The sequence below is a fragment of the Tilletiopsis washingtonensis genome (genome assembly GCF_003144115.1).
Source record: "Tilletiopsis washingtonensis strain MCA 4186 unplaced genomic scaffold FA09scaffold_20, whole genome shotgun sequence".
Classification (NCBI taxonomy): domain Eukaryota; kingdom Fungi; phylum Basidiomycota; class Exobasidiomycetes; order Entylomatales; genus Tilletiopsis; species Tilletiopsis washingtonensis.
In genome coordinates this window covers 175,312-193,645 of record NW_020312017.1, presented here as the reverse complement: position 1 = coordinate 193,645, position 18,334 = coordinate 175,312, and the positions used below count along the sequence as shown (strand labels likewise).

General features: G+C 67.1%; 4 protein-coding genes across 4 annotated transcripts; 2 read left to right on the top strand and 2 right to left on the bottom strand.

Annotated features, from left to right (window-relative positions):
• Positions 1-374: 374 nt before the first annotated feature.
• FA09DRAFT_326469 (hypothetical protein) lies at positions 375-4,025 on the top strand (the record flags this gene model as incomplete). Its single annotated transcript, XM_025741216.1, has 2 exons — positions 375-402; positions 532-4,025. The coding sequence occupies 2 exons, from the start codon at positions 375-377 to the stop codon at positions 4,023-4,025; spliced, it is 3,522 nt and encodes a 1,173-aa protein (XP_025596087.1).
• Positions 4,026-4,107: 82 nt separating this feature from the next.
• Positions 4,108-6,143, bottom strand: FA09DRAFT_321903 (P-loop containing nucleoside triphosphate hydrolase protein). Its single transcript, XM_025741033.1, has 11 exons — positions 6,126-6,143; positions 5,986-6,040; positions 5,737-5,887; positions 5,403-5,628; positions 5,171-5,284; positions 4,995-5,110; positions 4,912-4,939; positions 4,700-4,854; positions 4,542-4,646; positions 4,384-4,481; positions 4,108-4,324 (listed from the first exon to the last, which is right to left on the bottom strand). The coding sequence occupies exons 2-11, from the start codon at positions 6,026-6,028 to the stop codon at positions 4,299-4,301; spliced, it is 1,062 nt and encodes a 353-aa protein (XP_025596086.1). The 5' UTR covers positions 6,029-6,040; positions 6,126-6,143; the 3' UTR covers positions 4,108-4,298.
• A 395-nt stretch (positions 6,144-6,538) lies between these two features.
• On the top strand, positions 6,539-8,394 carry FA09DRAFT_321899 (hypothetical protein; the record flags this gene model as incomplete). Its single annotated transcript, XM_025741032.1, has 6 exons — positions 6,539-6,589; positions 6,658-6,832; positions 6,898-7,054; positions 7,166-7,647; positions 7,703-7,852; positions 7,911-8,394. 6 exons carry the CDS (start codon positions 6,539-6,541, stop codon positions 8,117-8,119), a joined length of 1,224 nt encoding a protein of 407 aa, XP_025596085.1. The 3' UTR covers positions 8,120-8,394.
• Positions 8,395-8,455: 61 nt separating this feature from the next.
• FA09DRAFT_282554 (hypothetical protein) lies at positions 8,456-17,745 on the bottom strand (the record flags this gene model as incomplete). Its single annotated transcript, XM_025739831.1, has 11 exons — positions 8,456-8,570; positions 8,629-8,655; positions 8,723-8,866; positions 8,924-10,955; positions 11,014-12,200; positions 12,264-13,483; positions 13,553-13,828; positions 13,888-14,862; positions 14,956-17,331; positions 17,390-17,536; positions 17,686-17,745. Coding segments are annotated over 11 exons (8,559 nt in total), but the record flags the coding sequence as incomplete, so codon positions are not given.
• Between the last annotated feature and the right edge of the window lie 589 nt (positions 17,746-18,334).

Genomic DNA, 18,334 nt, shown 5'->3' with positions numbered 1-18,334 from the left:
CTCGCAGCAGCCGCACCGCTCGCGTGCAGCGCTCCCTGCCTCCGGCTCTCGTCGCAGCGTCTGCCTTTGCAGCCGCCGCAGCGCTTCCACGCTTGCCCGCTGCCGCCAGGCCATGCCCGTTCACGCCGCCCGCGCTCTTCCTCTGCTGCCCAACTCGTCGCACACGCGCGGCGCCTTCCACCACCATCCCAGCGGCGGCCCTCGCCGCCCGCTGCTCGCCGCCGGCCGGGCGCCCTCGCCCGCCGCCGCCGCCTGCGACCCCCGTCGCCATTTCCACCCCGTCTCGCTGCACCGCTCCATCAAGGACGAGCTGCGGGACTGAGTCTGGCGCTGCCCCCCTTGCATAGCCCGCTGCTTGCCGCACCGACCGTCTCATGTCCAGACACTCCTCACACGAACACGGTGAGTTGGCGCGGCGTGTACAGGCACGCACGCAGAGAGGCGCCTCGGCCTGCGCGGCCTGCCGCTCGGCCGTGCTGTCGCCTCGGGCCACCCTGCGTTGCACAGCAGCTCATGCGATCACCCCTGCAGCCCGCTCCGGTTGGTCCATCGCTCCCCATCACCTTAGCAGAAGCTCGACGCCGCGAGCCTCTGCCACTCCCCCATCCAGCAAGGTCGCCGCCGTCGCTGGCAGCAGCAGCAGCCGCCAGCGGTCGGGCGCCGCACACTCCACTCTTCACTTCAACCTCTCGTCCGACCTCTCGGACGAAGACGACCTTTCCGACGCGCACTCGGGCAACACCTCCGACTACAGTCCCTTCGGCGCCTCGGCTCCCTCCCACCGTCGTTATCGCGGCGTCAAGCTCGGCGTGCCTCGCCTCAAGACCACCTCGAGCCGCAGCCGCGTCATGAAGAACTCTCCCGGCGCCTCGTCCAAGGCCGAGACGTCGGCCAGCGCGGCCGGCCGGCGCAAGAGCGAGCAGCGCTACAAGCCCGAGCGCAAGGCCGCCGTGCGCAAGCAGAAGTACGACATGGGCGGCGACGACTCGGACGACACGGAGCTCTCCGACGCACCGAGCGAGAGCGAGGCCGAAGCCAGTGCCGCGGCCGGCCCGTCGGGCAGTACCGGCGTGCAGTCCGAGTCCGAGTCCGACGCCGAGCTCGAGGCGAAGCTCAATGCCGCCGGCGACGGCGAGTCGCTCCTCGGCTCCGCCGACTCCGAGGACGAGGGTGGCGACACAGCCGAGGAGGAGCGCTACCTCATCCAGCAGGCAGCGCGCAAGGAAGCCCGCCGTCAGTCGCACGCCAAGATCCTCAACAACGGCGCCGTCTCCAAGGGCCGTGGCAACGGAGGCTTCGGCGACTCGGCACGCGGCAGCGGCAGCGAGCAGCGCGGACGCACCACTGCCCGCCGCGCCTCGGCCGGCGATGTCACCACTGGCACGGAGGCGCCCGACAACGAAGACGGCGAAGACGGCGAAGCGGCGACCGCGGGCGACAAGACTGGCGAGAGGGTCGGGCGCTCTCTCTCGCCGGAGACCATGCGCCAGCTCGGCATCGACGACTTTGAGGACGAGCTCTTTGAGCCGCAGGATGCATTTGGCTCCTCGTCTGAGCCGTCATTCACCGACTTCTTTGCCTCTGACTCGGACTCGGACGGCGAATCGCTCTCGGCCCACGACGACGACGGCGAGCTGACGAGCGACGGCACGGACAGCGACGAGATCTCGGACATTGAGGGTGCCCTCGTCGGCGTGCCTTTTCTGGCGCAGATCGGCGGCGCCGAGGCGCTGGCTGCTGCCTCCGCTGCTGGTGGCACTGCGACAACGGACGATGCGAATGCCGCGGCAGTGCCTGCCGAGATTCCACTCCTCGTCATCGAGGATTTGGACGGACGCCTCATCTACGCGCGCGCCGGCGACGGCGAGGCCGTGTTTGGCTCCGACGGCGAATTCGAGTTTCTCGACGACAGCGAGTCGGACTCGAGCGAGGACGAGATGCTGGAGATGATGCGCGCACAGGAGGGGCCGTGGGGCCACTGGCGCAGCGACGGCGCCGCACTGGGCGGCAGCGCAGTCGACGACGAGGGCGAGACGACCGACGAGCTGGGCGATGAGGACATGCCCTTTCCTCGCCTTCTCGTCGGCTCCGTCGCTCCGCGCGGCGGCCGCAACACGCGTCGAGCTCGCGCCATGGCAGCGGCCAAGTCCCGCCGTCTCTCGCCCGACGACCGCCGTCGCGCTGCATCGTCATCACGCCTGGCTCCGACACAGGGCGGCGGACACCGACGCACGCACAGCGACCAGTCGCACCTCTCTCAGCTCTCGGACACGACGCCGCTCAACAGCCTGTCTGGCGGCGTGCCCTCCGGCAGTGGCAACCCCTTTGACTCGGACTTTGGCGTCTCGAACTCCGGCGGCATGCGCGAGGCTGACGGCACCATCGAGGCGGCTGCACGCTCTCTCGGCCTGTCTGTCGAGGAGGCCACCAAGCTGCTCTCGGAGGTCGAGGCTGCGGCCTCGGACCGCGAGATGACGCTGGCAGGGCCGTCGACCAACGGCGTGCCCGCCACGCCTCTGCGCGCACCGCCGAAGCCAGAGATGGGCTCTTTCATGCCCACATCGGCACGCGGCGTGCATCGAGCAGTCATCGACGGCAACAAGCAGGCGCCGTCGCCGTTCGCGAACCGACATGGCATGCAGAAGCGCGGCCTCGCGTCTGCCTCCGGCATCCGTGCAGGCAAGCGGCGACACTCATCGCGGCGCGAGTCGACCTCGACGCTGTCGTCGAAGCGTCCGCGACGCTACTCGTCTGCCCTGCATGGCGGAGAAGGCGCGAGCGAGCCGGCGACATCGCCCGTGCCGAAGCGCATCGACCCGATGGAGCTCGACGATGTGGTGGATGCGTCGATGCTGTGGCGCGAAGAGTACTCGGAAGAGGGCAGTGGTGCCGAGGACGAGGACGAGACGGACGAGGAGCTGGACGAGGAGGGCAGCGTGGCTGGCACGGCGACGCAGGCGTCGGTCAAGAGCGGCGACTTGCGGCCGCGAGCCTCGAGTCGCAGCTCCAGCACTGCGCCGTCAATTTCGTCGAGCACGAGCGCGGCCACGGCAGTGGGCCTGAATCTCAACGCCTTTCAGCGCTGGGACCGCATCCCGATGGGCGCCTTCCGCGACGGCCAGGGCTCGTCGCTCAACGGCGGCCGCCAGGCGCTCGGCACCTTTCTGCTCACGCGATCACAGCGCAACTCGGTCCAGCGCAACGGCTCGGGCTCGCGCCGCAGCGACAACCACTCCCCCTTCCGCGGACGCAGCGAGGCGATGGGCATCCACATGGGCGCCGCACCGCGCGTGATCCAGGATGCGTCGCCGACCGGAGCAGGTGCCGACGCCGGCGAGGACGCAGATGCGGCGCTGGCACGCCGACGTGCGGCCTTCTTCGTCTCGCCCATCCTGTGGCCAGTGCGCAACGGCGAGCACGGCAGCGATGGCGGCGCCCCGTCGCTCGCCGACATTCCGCAGTTCGACCTCTCGAGCACGCCAAAGGGCAAGATGACGCGCCGCGAGAAGCGCGAACGCAAGGCTCGCCGCGCGGCACTGCGCGCCGCCGAGACGGCCGCCTCATCCGTCGAGCCGGGTGAAGGCGGCAGCCAGTATGCGCCGTCGCCTGGCCCCTCGACGCCGAACCTTGGCGATGGCGGCGCCGAGTTTGAGTCGCCGGCCTCGGCTTTGCCACGCCTGCGCATCACCGACGCCTCGCCGCGCGGCTCGCCGGCGCCTACGCGGGCGCCGCTGCGAGCTGGCCCGCTCGGCGCTCACGGCGACGGCAACGGGCCGGCCAATGGCGGCACGAACGGCCACGGCGAGCGCATGCAGGAGCAGCAGCAGCTGCAGCATCCACTGCCGCCCAGCACGCTCAGCGGCCTCACGCCGCCCATGTCGGCCATGTCCGAGGCGCACAGTGTGCCGTCGGCGCACGGCGTGCCCGTCTACTCGCCCCTCTTTGGCGGCATCGTCTCGCCCGTGACGCTTGCCTTCACCGACGACATCGACAACGACGGCGTCGACGGCCATCTCGTCATCTAGGGCGTCCTCGCTCACTGCTGCCTCGCCTCGTCGCTCTCTCTAATCTGCCCCTCTACTCATCCACGCAATCGGTCCTCTTTTCCCTTGCAATTGCCTCACCTGAGCTCCCTCATGCGCCGTCGAACCACTCTGTCCCTGCGCCCGCTGTCCTTCATCCCTCTACCCTCCTCAGCAAGTAAACCATGTACCTAGACGTCTCGGGCCCGCCTCGCGCGCTGTTTGCGTGAAATTGTCATTATTCGACCGGCGACGAAAGTATGGCAGAGGGCGCCTTCACCGCTTGTAGAGGGTGACAACGTCTGGAGGAGCGCCGGATTGTCAGCGCGCAGCTCAGTCAAGCATGCTGGTGCCGGCTCACCCTCGTCCTGCAGCACGTGGTCGAGGCCCACACGCTGCCCTCGCGGGTGCTTGGCACTGGCGCCGTAGACCATGGCAATGCGGAACTGCGACACGATACTGCGGAGCAGGAGACGGCGTCAGCATCGATCTTGAGCGGGTCAGTGGAACCGCACGCACTCCTTGTGGATCGAGTTGGCAAAGTCCTCGACCGTGCACTTGCCCTCACGCAGCACGACTGGCTGCGAGTAGTCTGGCGGCTGCTTCGAGGGTTTTGTGTAGACGCTGCCGTGCGCCGTCAGCGTGCTGCACGCAGTCTCGCGCTGCGTGCCACCCACCGGACAAGGCGCAGCTCCGTCCACATCCGCTCCGTCAGCTCGTCGATGTTGAGCCACATCTTGCTCGAGATGGGCACCGAGTTGGGAATGCGGTACAGCAGGTCGAGCTCCTCGATCGTGATCGAGTCAATCTTGTTGAGCACGTAGATGCAAGGCTGGTGCGTAGATGTCAGCGACGCTCGGTGTCCACTTGCCTGCTGCTGTCAACTCACAATGTAGATGCGGTTGCCCTCCAGCACGCTGTGAGCCGATGATCAGCGCTGTGCACACGCGCTAGTGTGCCGCCTCGACGCACTCAATGAGGTCCTCGACAGTAGCGTCCTGGCGGAAGGCCACGTCGGCGTTGCTCATCTTGTACTCGGAGAGCACGGCGCGGACGACGTCGTGGTCGCAGTGCGTCAAGGGGACAGTCTGGTGCAGCACGCATCAGCCAGAGGTTCCCAGCGGGGCAGTAGAGCGCGCGTGGCTCACGTTTGTGATGGTGATGCCGCCCTTGTCCTTCTTGCGCACGACGATGTTCGGCGGCCGCTTGTTCAACCGGATGCCGAAGCCCTCCAGCTCATTCTCCAGAATCGACTTGTCTTTCTGCAGATGGGTGATCTGTCAGCGAGCAGCTCTCCTTCAAAGCAGCATGCGCAGCACAGTCTACTCCCAGCGCGATCTCGCAACGCGCTGCCAGTCAGGCCCACGAGCCAGGACTCACCAGCGGCTTGCACACGTCCAGCACGATGAAGATCAAGTTGCATGTCCGCGCGACAGCAATTACCTGCCGACCACGACCCTTGCCGTCCTTGGCGCCCTCAATGATACCGGGCAGATCGAGAATCTGCAGCTTGGCGCCGTGCACCGTCATTGTGCCCGGCACCGTGGTGAGCGTCGTGAACTCGTACGCGGCGGCCTCCGATGTCGTGCCGGTCAGGCCGGACATGCTGTGGGCCGCGGTAAGCACGCTGCTCGAGAGCCTAGAACAGAGCCGCAGGCAAAGGAGACAGGGCAATTCTCCAGCTTGCCGTCCACCGCTCTATCAGGCGACTCACAGCGTACTCTTGCCCACACTCGGGAACCCCACGAAGCCCACACTGGCGATACCCGTGCGGGCCACGTCGAAGCCAATGCCTGCACCTCCACCACCGCCCGAGGGCATGATGAGCTCGCGCTTCAGCTTCGCAAGCTTGGCGCGGAGCTGGCCTGCACATCGCCGAGGAAGAGACGCGCGAGAGAGCGGGAATGAGCAGATGAGCAAAGGGTCGCTGGTGCGACATGGCAAGTGGAGGCAAGCGACGCACCCAAGTGGTAGGACGTGGCCTTGTTCTTCTGCGTCTTGGCCATCTCATCCTCGATCTGCGAGCCGGCACCAGTCAGCACCGGGTGGCTCGGGCAGGCGCCCGCGCTGTTCGTTCGCAGCGTCGTGTCCGCGAGCACGCACCTCCTTGATCTTCTGGACTGCGGGCGAGGGCAGCGCGGCGGTCAGCAGGGCGCGGCAGGCATGCGGCAGCCTCTGCCAGCTCACCCGTCGTCATGCTGGGCTAGTGTCTCGCGGCTCGCACGCTCAGCAGCTCAGGTGTGGGGTATGGGCGATGTCGCGGCCGGTTGATGGTGGGAGACAGCCTTGAGGCGCAGCCAGCTCCGCCTACTCCACCTGGCCGCACTTCCTCGCCGTCGGTCGCGCGACTACAGAAGCGCCGAGCCGATTTCTGAAGTGCGCCAGGGGAGCATGGCACGTGACGCGTGGGCTAGAAGGAAGCTGGCGCCGCGACGGGGCCTGCAGCCGCTCAGGCGCGCTCTCGGACAAGACAGCAGCAGCGACAGCCGTCTCGCTCCCGCTACCACGCACCCACCATGTCGACCGATCTTGTCGCCGTCCTCTCGGAGGGCACCTTCTCCGAGCAGGTGCGCATTGCTGCGCCGCCGCCGTGCCGCGCCGCGCGTGCTGACGCCTCGCTGGCTGCGTCTCACAGGTTCTTGAGTTTGCCGGCTTCCTCTCGCGCTCGCTGCCCGAGGGCGAGCGCGCTGCGTTCGTCGAGTCCTTCCAGGCATCCGCACAGGAGGCCGACGAGGACGAGAGCAAGTGCGCCGCTGTGCTCAGCCGTGTTGTGGATGAGGTGAAGGGTGTTGGCGAGGGCTCGGAGCGCGGTGAGTGCCCTCAGCTGGCCCAGCGCGCCGCCTGCTGGCTCACGCAGTGCTGCGCCGGCCTGCAGAGCTGGAGGGCGCATTCAACCTCCTCACCGCCCTGATTCTGTACGCATGGGAGAAGGACGAGGAGAAGCGGGCAGAGGTGCTGGCCAAGCTGTCCGCAGCGGTCAGCAAGGAGCAGTCGGGCTCGGGCTTTGACCGCGCCGGCGCCAAGTACCGCATGTGAGTTCGCCAGCCTCGTGAGAGTATGCCTCAGTGGAGACATCTGTCTCTGTCCAGCACGGAGGTCGCGCCGAGCATGGAGCGCCAGGTGCTGATGCACGGACCCATCAGCCTCTCGAACATCTTCAACGCCCTACCCGCCTCGTCCTCCGCCCGCCTCACCGTCTTCGAGTCGCTGCTCGACGTCGCTGCCGCGCACGACGAGCTCGAGTACCTGTCCGACGCCTTCTCCGCCATTCCCGCCTGGCTCTCGTCGTGGGACGTGCCGAGCGAGCGCAAGTCGGCGCTGCTGTCCAGCGTGGCGAGCAAGCTCGCGGCGGCGGACAACCACGAGCGTGCCTACGAGTTCCTCCTCATCCACCTGCGCTTCCTCGACAGCTCGTCGCCCGAGGCGGCGCAGACGGCCGAGCAGGTCATCGCCTCGGCCCTGAAGCTGCCCAAGGTGTGGGAGTTCGAGCAGCTGCTGCAGATCCAGGCTGTGCAGGCGCTGAAGGGCAAGCCGATCTTCGAGCTGCTCACCATCTTCGTGGGCGGAAGCGCGGAGGAGTACAAGAAGTGGGAGGGCGCCAACGGGGGAGAGGTCTCGCGGCTCTGTGAGTTTGGAGATTGGACGCCCCCTCGCCAGCTACTCAGTCCCGCCGTTGCCAGCTCTGGACCCCGCGCAGCTTGACCGCAAGATGCGCCTGCTCGACCTCGCCAGCCTGTGCAGCCGGAGTGTCAGCACCGAGGTGCCGTACGCCGAGATCGCGTCGGTGCTGCGCGTGCCCGAGTCGGAGGTGGAGGCCTGGGTCATTGACGGTGAGCAGCAGCGGCAAGTGCGTGCCCTCCCGTACCACGCTGACGCTGTCGTGGCCAGTGATCCGCGCCGGCCTCGTGTCCGGCAAGCTCTCGCAGGTCAACAGCTCGTTCCGCGTCTACCGGTCAACGTACCGGACATTCGGCGCCGAGCAGTGGCAGCTGCTCGAGCAACGGCTCGTCCAGTGGCAGAGCTCCATCGACCGCATCCTCGCCACCATCACAGAAGCGCGGGCAGGCGGCGAGCCGGCGGCCGTCGCGGCTGTCTAGACGACTGGAGCAGCAGGTCGGAGGGGGGATGGGAGAGCGTCGCTAGAGGCTACGGCTGGGACGCGCAAAAGGGCAGGGGCCGGCGTGGGCGAGGTGCGACAGCATGCGCCTCGGCACGTCTAATCGTCACTGTCATCATGAGCTCCGTGCGTGCCGGTGCCGCTTCGTGTGCGCGCTCAAGAGGTGCGGACGAACAGAGCATGAGTTTAGAGGCGTCATGAGTCGGAACAGCGATGAGGTCAAGTGGGTAAGCCGGGGAATCGCGTCAGGGGGAATGTAGTTGGGTTGAAGAGGTGGGACTCCTGGAGAAAGAGGGACGCGCAGGCCACGCTACGCCGTGCCTGCATCGATGAGGCCGGCCAGCAGCGCCGTCGAGAGCTTGGCAAGACTGAGCCGCCGCAGGTCCTTGAGCGTGGTAAAGTCGCCACAGTCGAGCAGGCATGCATAGCCGCTGTCCGAATGACGTGGTCAGCATGACGCGCGCCCGATGGAGTTCCGGGCACACTCACGACTCGTTGAGATACGCCAGCGGTCCACTGGGGGAAAGGTGTGGTGGTGAGCGGAGCGTCGAAGCGACAGGCAGCCGTGCACACGCATGCTCACCCGCGTCGCTGCGTCTCGAGTGCTTGTGCCGCGAAGACCGGCTCCGAGACAGCAATCTGCGCCACGATGTGCACCGCATCAAGAATCGGCCCGACCTGCGAGTTGACGAGCACCTCGCGCATGCCGGGTGCCAGCGAGTCGTACCTGTCGAGCTCGTGTGTCAGCCAAGCAGCAGACACGGCGTCTCGTACGCAGACTCACAGAATCGAGACGATCGCTGGAACGTCCTTCGCAGAGTCGGCGAGGAAGCCGTACAGCAGCAGGCGCTCGGCGTCGCTTTCGGCGTGCTGCAGCAGCGCCGCAATGAGCGTGACGACGAGCAGTGCGATCTTGTTGTCCAGCGCGTCGAGGTGCTTGAACAGCCCGCCACCGTCGCCGCCGTCGCGGCGGGCCTGCGTGGCGGCCTCGCACGTCTCCTCGGCGACGCCGGCGAGGCGCAGCAGCTGGCCGAAGCCCTCTGGGCTGGTCGCCGTCGGCAGCAGGGCCACGAAGAAGCCAAGCTGCGTCGTGGCGATGCGGCCGTCCGACGAGAGAGCCTTGCCGTGTGCGTCCATGGCGCTGAAGCGCAGCATCGACTGCAGGAGCTCGGCAGTCGTCTCCTTCGTCGAGGGATGCCGCAGGCCCTTGGCCAGTAGCGCAGCCATTGCAAACGAAAAGTTCGTGTCGAAGTCGACGCCGGCCTCGTCGTCGAGGCGGCACGCAGCCTCGCGGAATTCGAGCCGGCCGTCGAGCAGGAACGTGACCAGGTCGGTCTGCGCCTCGGCGGGCAGCTTGCGGTCCGTGATGCTCGTCACCGTCGCCAGCAGCAGCTCGGCACCGGCGCGGAAGAGCGGCACGTGGCCGTACTGCACCATCGAGATGCCGAGCCAGAAGAGCTGCGGCAGGTAGCGCGAGCGGTCGGGCAGGATCTTGACGACCTTGGACAGGCACGTCACGATGCTGATGATCGGCGCGTCGTTGCCGGCATTGGCCCACTCGGTGATGCTGCCGCGCAGCGAGACGAGGATCTGGTACAGCAGGTCATCGTCCACCTCGAATGCCGGCTGCACGTCGTTGTCGCTCGGCGCCTCGTCCTGCTCCCTGAGCTCCGCCGCGCCGCTCATCATCGTGCGCGTCAGGTCTGCCAGACAGCCGAGCAGCAGGAAGGCGCGCGACTGGATGATCGGGTTGTACTGGAAGGCCGTGCTCGTGACGAGGCTCGTCAGGCGCGCGCGCCAGCTGTTCGCCGCGTCGGTCGACGGCGCGGCGAGCTCGGGCAGGTCGTACAGAATTGTCGCGAGCTTCTCGATGGCGGCGTTGTTTGGCGTGTCCCGGACGATGTCGGGCGAGGCATCGAAGGGATTGGCGACACCTGCAGGGAGCCCGAAGAGCAGCAGGAACTCATCCTCCGAAAAGCGGGCAAGCAGGACGCGCAGGCGCTCCAGGCCGTCGGGCGCGCCAGAGGCCGGCGGCGAGACACGGCCAGGCGCGGCCAAGGAGGTGGACGTCGCCGGCTTGCTGTCGCGCGACTGGTCGGTGCAGAGCGAATGGATGAGGTTCACAGCCGTGCCGTGGATCGAGTGACGCGTGGCATCGGCGCCGTTGCCGGCGAGGAGGAGGATGATGTGCAGCAGCTCCGGGAGGAAGATGAGGCCCTCGAGACGGCTCGTAAACGAGAGGACCATGTTCATGCGCACGAGCGTGGCAATCTCCTTCCATGCCGCGTTCTCGTGCAGCTGGCCGACGGCCGGCGTCTGCGCCGTCTTGGCAATGACGCGGCGGAGACGCGCGAGCAGCTTGCCGCGCAGGTTGATCGACGAGAACGAGACCATCGTGTCGAGCACCATCTCGAAGCGCGGCGTGTGCAGGCCCGAGTCCATGGCGGCCTCGCAGAACACCTCGACGAACGTCGGGATCAGGTCGTCGAGGCGGCTGATCTGCGACCAGACGCCGCGCTGCATCGCCGCGTACATCTCGGGCTGCTTGACGGTGATGGCGATGAGGTGCGCAATGATCTCCTTGATGCGCTTCTGGTACTCGACCTGCTGCTCGCGCGACGTGTGCGTGAACATGACCAGGTTCGACAGCCATGGCGCCATGTACTGCAGGCACATCGTCTTCTGGCTCATCGTCGCGCGCTCGAAGCCCTCGAAGAAGGAGAGCAGGAACTCGAGCGTCACGCCCGGCGCCGCCACGGCAAATTCGCGGCTGAGCTCGGAGATGAACGCCATGGTGTTCGCGGGCACGGCCAGGCCTGGGCACGGCATGAGTCAGCTTGCCGGTGGCGCACTGGACGCTCCTTGCGTACTCACCCTTTGTGCTCAGCAGCCGCTTGCCGGCGTTCGACGCGCCAAAGTTGAACGAGCGAGACAGCGCGCAGAGCAAGTTGTAGGCACTGGCACGCAGGCTGTGCGTGCTCGACGTTGAGTTGAGCAGCGCCATGTTGAGCAGCGTGCCGGGCACGTCGGACGGCAGCAGCGTGCGGTCGATGGCATTTGTGGGCCGGAAGCGCGAGACGCGCGCCTTGGCCTGCCGCAGGCCCTGGACGATGTCGGCGCGGTCGCGCGAGTTGAACAGGAAGGAGATGCTGCCGCCGCGGCACGTCACGAAGAACGTGTTGTCGTCGCCCCGGATCGACACGGCGCGCACGTCGTCGATGTCGGCCAGGTGGAAGACGTCGTTGGTGAAGGCCGTGCGGTTGCCCAGGCCGATCTCCTGCTGCTTGAGCGCGGTGATCTGCAGGTGCTCGGCGCCGATGCGGAACGTCACGGGCACCAGCGAGCGGTAGTACCAGACCATCGTCACCTGGTTGAAGCGCGCGTCCGACACGCTCGTCGCGATCGTGACGGTCTGCGGGTCCAGCGCGATGTTGCGGCGCTCGACGAACGCCTCCATCTCGGAGATGGAGCTGACGCAGGCGATGCTGATGTGCGCCGGCACGTCCGCGAGCGCGTTGCGCGGGCTGCCCGCCGGTGCACCGCCATTCGTCCCGTTGGGATCGAGCGGGCCCTGCCACGGGCGCAGGTAGAGACGCGCCGCCGTGTTCATGTTGAAGACGATGATGTTGCGCAGATTCGCGACGACCTCGCCGGGCACGAGGCTGCCGAAGTACGACATCCACTGCGGCGGCGTCAGGTTGCTGGGGTGCACGCCCGTGCAGTCGATGACGAGGTCGAAGGGGCGCGAGAGGCACGACTCGAGGCACTGCAGCACGTAGATGATGAGGCCCTCGTAGTCCATCGTCTTGGCGTTCTGCTTCGTGATGTTGTAGTAGAACACGGTGCGCCCGGCCTTGGACGGCGGGCCCTCGCGGAAGACGCTGCGGTAGGCCTTCTCGTCGACATTGCGGCCGGTGTTGCGCCGCAGGAAGTCCTGGAATGCCTGCTTGCCGTCGCCGGCGGCCTGGTTGCTGAACGAGAGCGTCGGCTCGTTGTCCTCGCACTCGCCGAGGTCGGCCAGCGTGTGGCAGAGCTGGTCGTACACGCGCTTCGGGTCCGAGCTCGACGTCGGCGTCGCGGACACGCCGCCGTCCGACGCGCTGCCAGCGAGACCAGCCAGCGACACCGAGGGCGACACTGGCGAGCCCACACCTGCGGAGGATGCCGCCGAGGCCAGGGCCATGGAGCGCAGGCCGATGTCCTGGCCAATCTTGTCCACGTTCTGGAACAAGAAGCGATGCAGCATGCGCTGGTCTGCCTTGTCGATGCCGTAGCCGTAGGGGTGGATGCCGTAGCCCAGCGGCTGGTCGGCGGCCAGCAGCCGCTCGGGGTCGGTGCGCGCGTCGGAGACCTGGTCGAGGAACGTCGTGACGCGCCACACATTGCGCTTCAGGAAGTCGTTGAGGCTCGTCATGAAGGGCTCCTTGTGCGCGGGGAAGAAGTTGTTGCTCGCCAGCGTCTGCAGGATCTTCGAGATGAGCAGCAGGCCGCGCCGCAGCTCCTTGCCCGGGCCGGTCAGGTTGATGTCGATGATCTGCGGCGCGACGACGGCCGGGCTGATGAAGCGCAGGAACATGAAGCCGCCAACGCCCTGGTAGCGCGAGTTCGGGAAGCGATCGTCCATCAGCGTGCGGATGTGGCGGCACAGCTCGCGCAGCACGGCCGGCACGCGGTGCGCAGAGGAGCAGATCTGGTCGATGAACGCCTGCGCCATCTCCTCGAGGCGGTGCTGATTCACGAGCGCACTCTCGCCCGGCTCCAGGCGGGACGGGTCGATCTCAAACGAGTAGCCGCGCGGCTTGTTGGCCATCTCGGTGATCAGCGGCGCCATGATCGAGCGCAGGTACTCGTAGCCGTGCGTGCGCCCGAAGACGGAGAGCAAGTGCGTGCGGAATGAGTTCGAGCGGAAGACCATCTCCTCAGTTGCGGTGCGGTCGATCTCCTCGCCCAGCGCGGCCTTGAGGAAGCGGATGATGCCGCCTCGCGAGTCGAAGATGCTGAGCAGCACGTAGTCCAGCTGGTCGCTGTCGTAGCCACGGCAGACGTTGCAGATCGAGAGTGCCAGGTGCAGGTCGTTCTGGCAGACCAGCTCAACGAGCTTGCTCTGCTTCTGCGCCGCCGAAAGGCGCTCGAGGTCGTCAAAGGCCGTGCCCTGGTTGAGCACGTTCGTCATGATTTGCATGAAGGCCGCGCGCAGCTGGTCATCGGGCTGGTAGGCAAGCGGCAGCGAGTGCTGCAGGCCGCTGTCGATGTTCGATGCCAGCAGATTCGACAGCGCCAGGATGGCGGAGTCCTTGAGCGGCGCGAGCTCGCGCACAGTCTGCTGCAGCTGCTCGCGCGAGTGCTTCGAGCTGGTGGCGATCGGCAGCGTCGAGCTGGAGGACGCCGTGGCGGAGGTAAGATTCGACGTGACAGCCTTGAGCTGCGGCTCGAGCACGGCCGAGGCCTTGACGCGGTCGCCAGCGGCATCCTCGATGGCCCGCGTGCGGTTCAGCACCTTGATGAAGTAGTTGAAGTAGAGGCTGAACTGGCGCGACTTGGCCCACTCGACCTTGTCGTCAAGCAGAAGCGCGTCGTCAGCAAGCAGCAACGGCAGCCTGTCGAGCAGCGTCGAGATCGTCTTCAGGCAGATGACGTCGAGGTCGCGCTGCAGGCGATCCAGCTTGTCAGCGCCCTGGGCGTCGTCAGACTGGGAGTGAAAAGCGGTCAGCGATCTGAACTGCGGCAAGTGGCGGGCGCGGCACGCACCGAGTCTGTCGTCCAGGTGACGAGGGCCTGGAACAGGCGATTGCGCACGCGCAGCTCGTTGGTGAAGGCGAAAAAGTGCTTCTTGGCCATGAGCGCCTCGCACAGGTGGCACATCGACGTCTTGATGCGCAGCGCCTGCTCGCGGCGGCCGAGCGAGTTGACATATTCGACATAGAGCACCATCAGCGAGCCGATGTCGACGGCGGTCGTCGCCTCGCTGCCCTCTGTCATGCGGTTCAGCACCATCTGCACGACGCTGATCGACTGCTCGACGAAGATGGTAAACATGTCGGCCGGCCGCGGCAGGCCGGTGCTCTTGTCGAAGAAGTCGCTCAGCACGGCGTGCACCTGGCGGAAGAGGATGCCGTTGAGGCGCGCGCTGAGGTCCAGGCCGAGCGTCTCCTTGACCTTCTCGCGCACCCACACTGAGTCGGACACGAGCAGGTCGACCATCTCCTGCATGAACGACTCGACGAGATGCCGCGGCGGCTCCACCGAGCCGGTTGCTGATGTGGGCGACATGGCGCCGTCGAGATCGTCGGACGTCGTGCAGGTGCCGCCGAGCGCGGCCAGGAAGCCTGCGTAGTTGTGCCACTGTGCCGCCTTCTCCTGCGCCGCGTCGCTCGTCTCGTCTGCGAGTGGCCGAGCGACAAGCTGCGTAAGAGCGCCCCAGCGCTCGTACGCCTCGCACCACGCCTGCGCGCTTGCCTTCGTTGCAGCGCCAGTCGCGCGCAGAAGAGCGCGGATGCGCTTCTGCTGCGCGATGCGGCCGCCGGTCTGCGAGTAGGCCGGGTCTGCCAGGTCCGAGAGCATCTGCGTCCAGTCCTTCTTGTAGAAGAACATGGCGCCGGCCAAGCGGTGCAGCACCGCCATCTGTCCGCAGCAACGCAGCGCTGCGGAGCACACGTCTGTGTCCGAGGAGCATATGCTCAGCATCAGCGCAGCCTCGACGGTGTCCGACTCGGCCAGGCCCTCCTCCATCGTCGGCATGCCGGCGAGATGCCTCATCGTCAGCTCTGGCACGTCACCGCGGACACTTGGCCGGTCCTGCAGGTTGCGAGGCAGCACGCTGCCTGGAATGGCAAATGGCGACGATGCGAGGCCAACGAAGAAGCGCTCCTTCCGGCGCAGCGTGCGGACGAGGACAGTCAGCCAGTGGTGCTGCGACTGCTTGGAATCGGCCTGTGCAAGCTGCTCGCCGACGGCCGCAGTGAGCTGCGAGCCAGTAGAGACGAGAGCGTACTGCGAATGGAGCGTGAACTCCGGGTTGCCCTCATCGTAAGAGATGGCGTCCAGGAGGTCGAGGGCACGCTCGTGCAGATGCAGATAGTCGGTCGTGTGCGCGGCGCAGCCCAGGTAGTACACCAGCGCCAGCACGCTGTCGACGGCGAGACAGGCCTTCATGATGGCGTCGCGATCGCGCACGGACGGCGCACCGACGAGCTCGGCGAGCGTCGTGGTCTGCTCAAGATCGATGCCGTGAGACGCGGCGTGCACGTCCATGAGCCACAGCTGCATCGTGACCTGCAGCAGCTCGATGCGCCAGACGGCGTCGTCGCCATGCGCCGCAACTGCGAAGCTTTGCGTCTTCGAGGCGCCGCCGATGTTGCGCGTGAAGCCGCGCTTGTCGCCCTTGCTGGGGGTGCCCAAAGTGGCCGGTGCGCCGTTGCCCGCAGGCGCGCTGGGTTCGGGGTGGTAGCAGCGGTAGATGGTCTCCTTGGCCGTCGTCCGCAGCTGTGCGCAGATGTGCGGGTAGATGAGCGCCACGTCGGGGCTCCACGGCAGCCGGCCGCGCTCGCTCGCCATCTGCACGCAGGCGCGCACCAGCGCCACCTTGAACGCCAGCGGACTGGTTGGCGACATGCACACGGGCACGAGGTCGCGGATCGTCTTGTGCGGGTCGAGGCGGTAGAAGGCGATGAAGGCCTCGACCATGAGCGAGATCTCGACGGTCCTAGTCGTCGACAGGGCGGGTCGTGATGCGTCGAACAGCTTCTCCTTGATGTCCGCCTCGAGGTCCGACACGAGCAGACGGAGGCCAGTCTCGCCGCGCGGCGTGCACGAGGCGGCGCGGCAGATGTCCACGCAGCACAGCGCCGCCATGTCGCTGAGCTTGCTTGTGCGCAGGCCCTTGCGCAGCGTCTCGAGGAAGTTGATCTTCTTTGCCAGACTGCCGCCCTTGCGGCCCTCGCCGACGGCCGCCTTGGACATCAGGTCAGGGCAGAGGATGAGCAGCGACGTCAGCATCGGCCAGAAGGCCAGCTTCTTGCGCGTCGACTCGGCGAGGTTCACGGCGTGGTCAAAGAGCACGTCTGGGCCGCCCTCGAGTCGCCGCCCGACGCTGAAGAGGAAGGCAAACTCGGCGGGGTGGTACTGGATCCACGCCCAGATCGTGCGCCGCAGCACGAGCGCGACCGTCATCTGTGCGCTGCGCTTGAGGTGCAGGAAGGACGTGCAGAGCTCCTGCACGACGCTGCCGAGGCGGGTGCGGTGCAGGTTGCTGCACTCAAGCAGGCGCAGCTCGGCAGTGTTGGGCGTGTCCTCGATCGTCGTGCTGAGGTACGCGAGGCGGTTCCGTATCCGCGCGTAGACGACGGGCCAGTTGCTGGAGCTGAGGTAGAAGACGACCTGGCTCGCGCAGCGGTAAATCGTCTTTGTCAAGACGGAGACGCTGTCGAGCGCCTCGGTCGACTTCGCCGGATACGGCCCAGACATGACCGCCTCGCCGCGCACCCGCGGCAGGTTGTCTGCCACACCCGGGCGCAGCACAGCGGGCCCTCGCCGCGTGCTCAGCTCGAAGGGCGGACGCGAAGGCGGGAAGGTGGGATACAGCACGAAGAGCTGATTGCCGTTGAAGAGCGCCAGCGCGGCGAGAGGCACGCCGCCTTCTGCGTTCGCACTCCACTCAGCGTCGGGCCCGCCCTTGCTGTCGTTCTCGTCCCACGCAGGCCCGGACGAGGCCTTGGACGAGCTGCCGAAGCCGCTCTTACTGGTGGACGCGCCGCCTGCGCCGCGCTCGTGATCCCGCAGGCCTCTGTCGCCGGCGCCTCGAGCGAAGCCGCCTGTGCCCACGCCGCTGCCGTCAGGCTTGAGGCTGCGCACGCCTTCGAGGCCCTCGCCGCCGCCGGCAAGAAGCGCCTCTTCACGCGCGACAGTCTGGCGCAGGAAGACGGTCATGAGGCTGAGGACGTGCTTCGCCAGCGAGTCGTCCATGGGCGGTGGATCGCTCCAGCCGCGCGGAATGCCGGCCAGGTCGCCCTTCAGATCCATCGCTGGCAGAGAGCCGCGGCGCGAGTCGGAGGGCAGCGGCAAGCCGTTCTCGTCGATGCCGGCATGCGCACGCCAGTGGTGCACGAGGCATGCGACCAGCACCTGCAGCATGAACAGCTGCGACTGCATCACGTCGATGCCCACCTTGTCCTCGTGACCAAGCTGCCCAGATTGCTGCAGCACGATCTCAGCACACGACAGACAGACGCCTGGCTGTCCGGGCCTCACTCACCTTGTTGAGGTTCTCAAGCACGCCCAGCAGCTCCTTGACCACGCCGGCGAGCTGGTGCTTGCTCAGCTCGACGAGGTTGGCAACGCAGGATCGGACGAGCTCCTCATTCTCCAGCGACGACAGCCGCCAGCCAGAGTTGTACGGCAGCTGGAGGGCAAAGGGTGTCAGTGGCCACATAGATGCCGTCAAGGTCCTCGCAGCCCGCCTTTGCCGCTCGCCCTCTTCCCGAGCCGCCCACAGTGGCGCTTCGAGCGACGGGGCCTAGCAGCGCCCAGGACCACGGCCTGTCCACTCACGCGGTTGACGAAGCGCTGCACAATACTGGCGATGAGAATCTGGCTTGCTCCCGAGACCGACGCCGGCCCCGGATCGCCGCCGATGCTCGAGTCGCCCGCGCCATTGAGCGTGCCGCCGGAGCGCACCGAGTCGCGCTCGAGGCCGAGGGCATTGGCGCCCTGGGCGTGCGAGTGGGAGAGCGAGTAGGAGTGCGAGTGCACCGAGGAGGAGGAGAAGGACGGCAGGCGGCCCGACATGGCTGGCTGCGCTGCTGCTGCTGCTCAGCCGGGCGCTGGCAGAGCGTCGCAAGGTGCTACTGTCTCGCTCGGCGCTCGCTGCGGCAGGTCAGAGACGACGGCGCAGTGAGGATAAAGATAGAGGCGGTGCGCAGGCAGGTTGATGCGAGCGATCAGCGGCGGCGATCTGGTGCGCAGCCGGTTGTCGCTCGCTGTCGGCGTCGTGTGGCCGGTGTGATGAGACGCGCGCGAGGGGCCGTTGCGGGGACGCGCGCCGAGCAAGTGCAGACAAGGCAGGAGTGCGTGCAAGGCCTGTCGGCGTGCCCTCTGTGCGGGTCGCGCGCTGAGTCCGGCACCTGTTCGCACGGGAGCAAGCGTACTCCGTGCGAGGTCAGGCGATGAATGGGGAAAGATGAGGCTGAGAAGGTGGCCC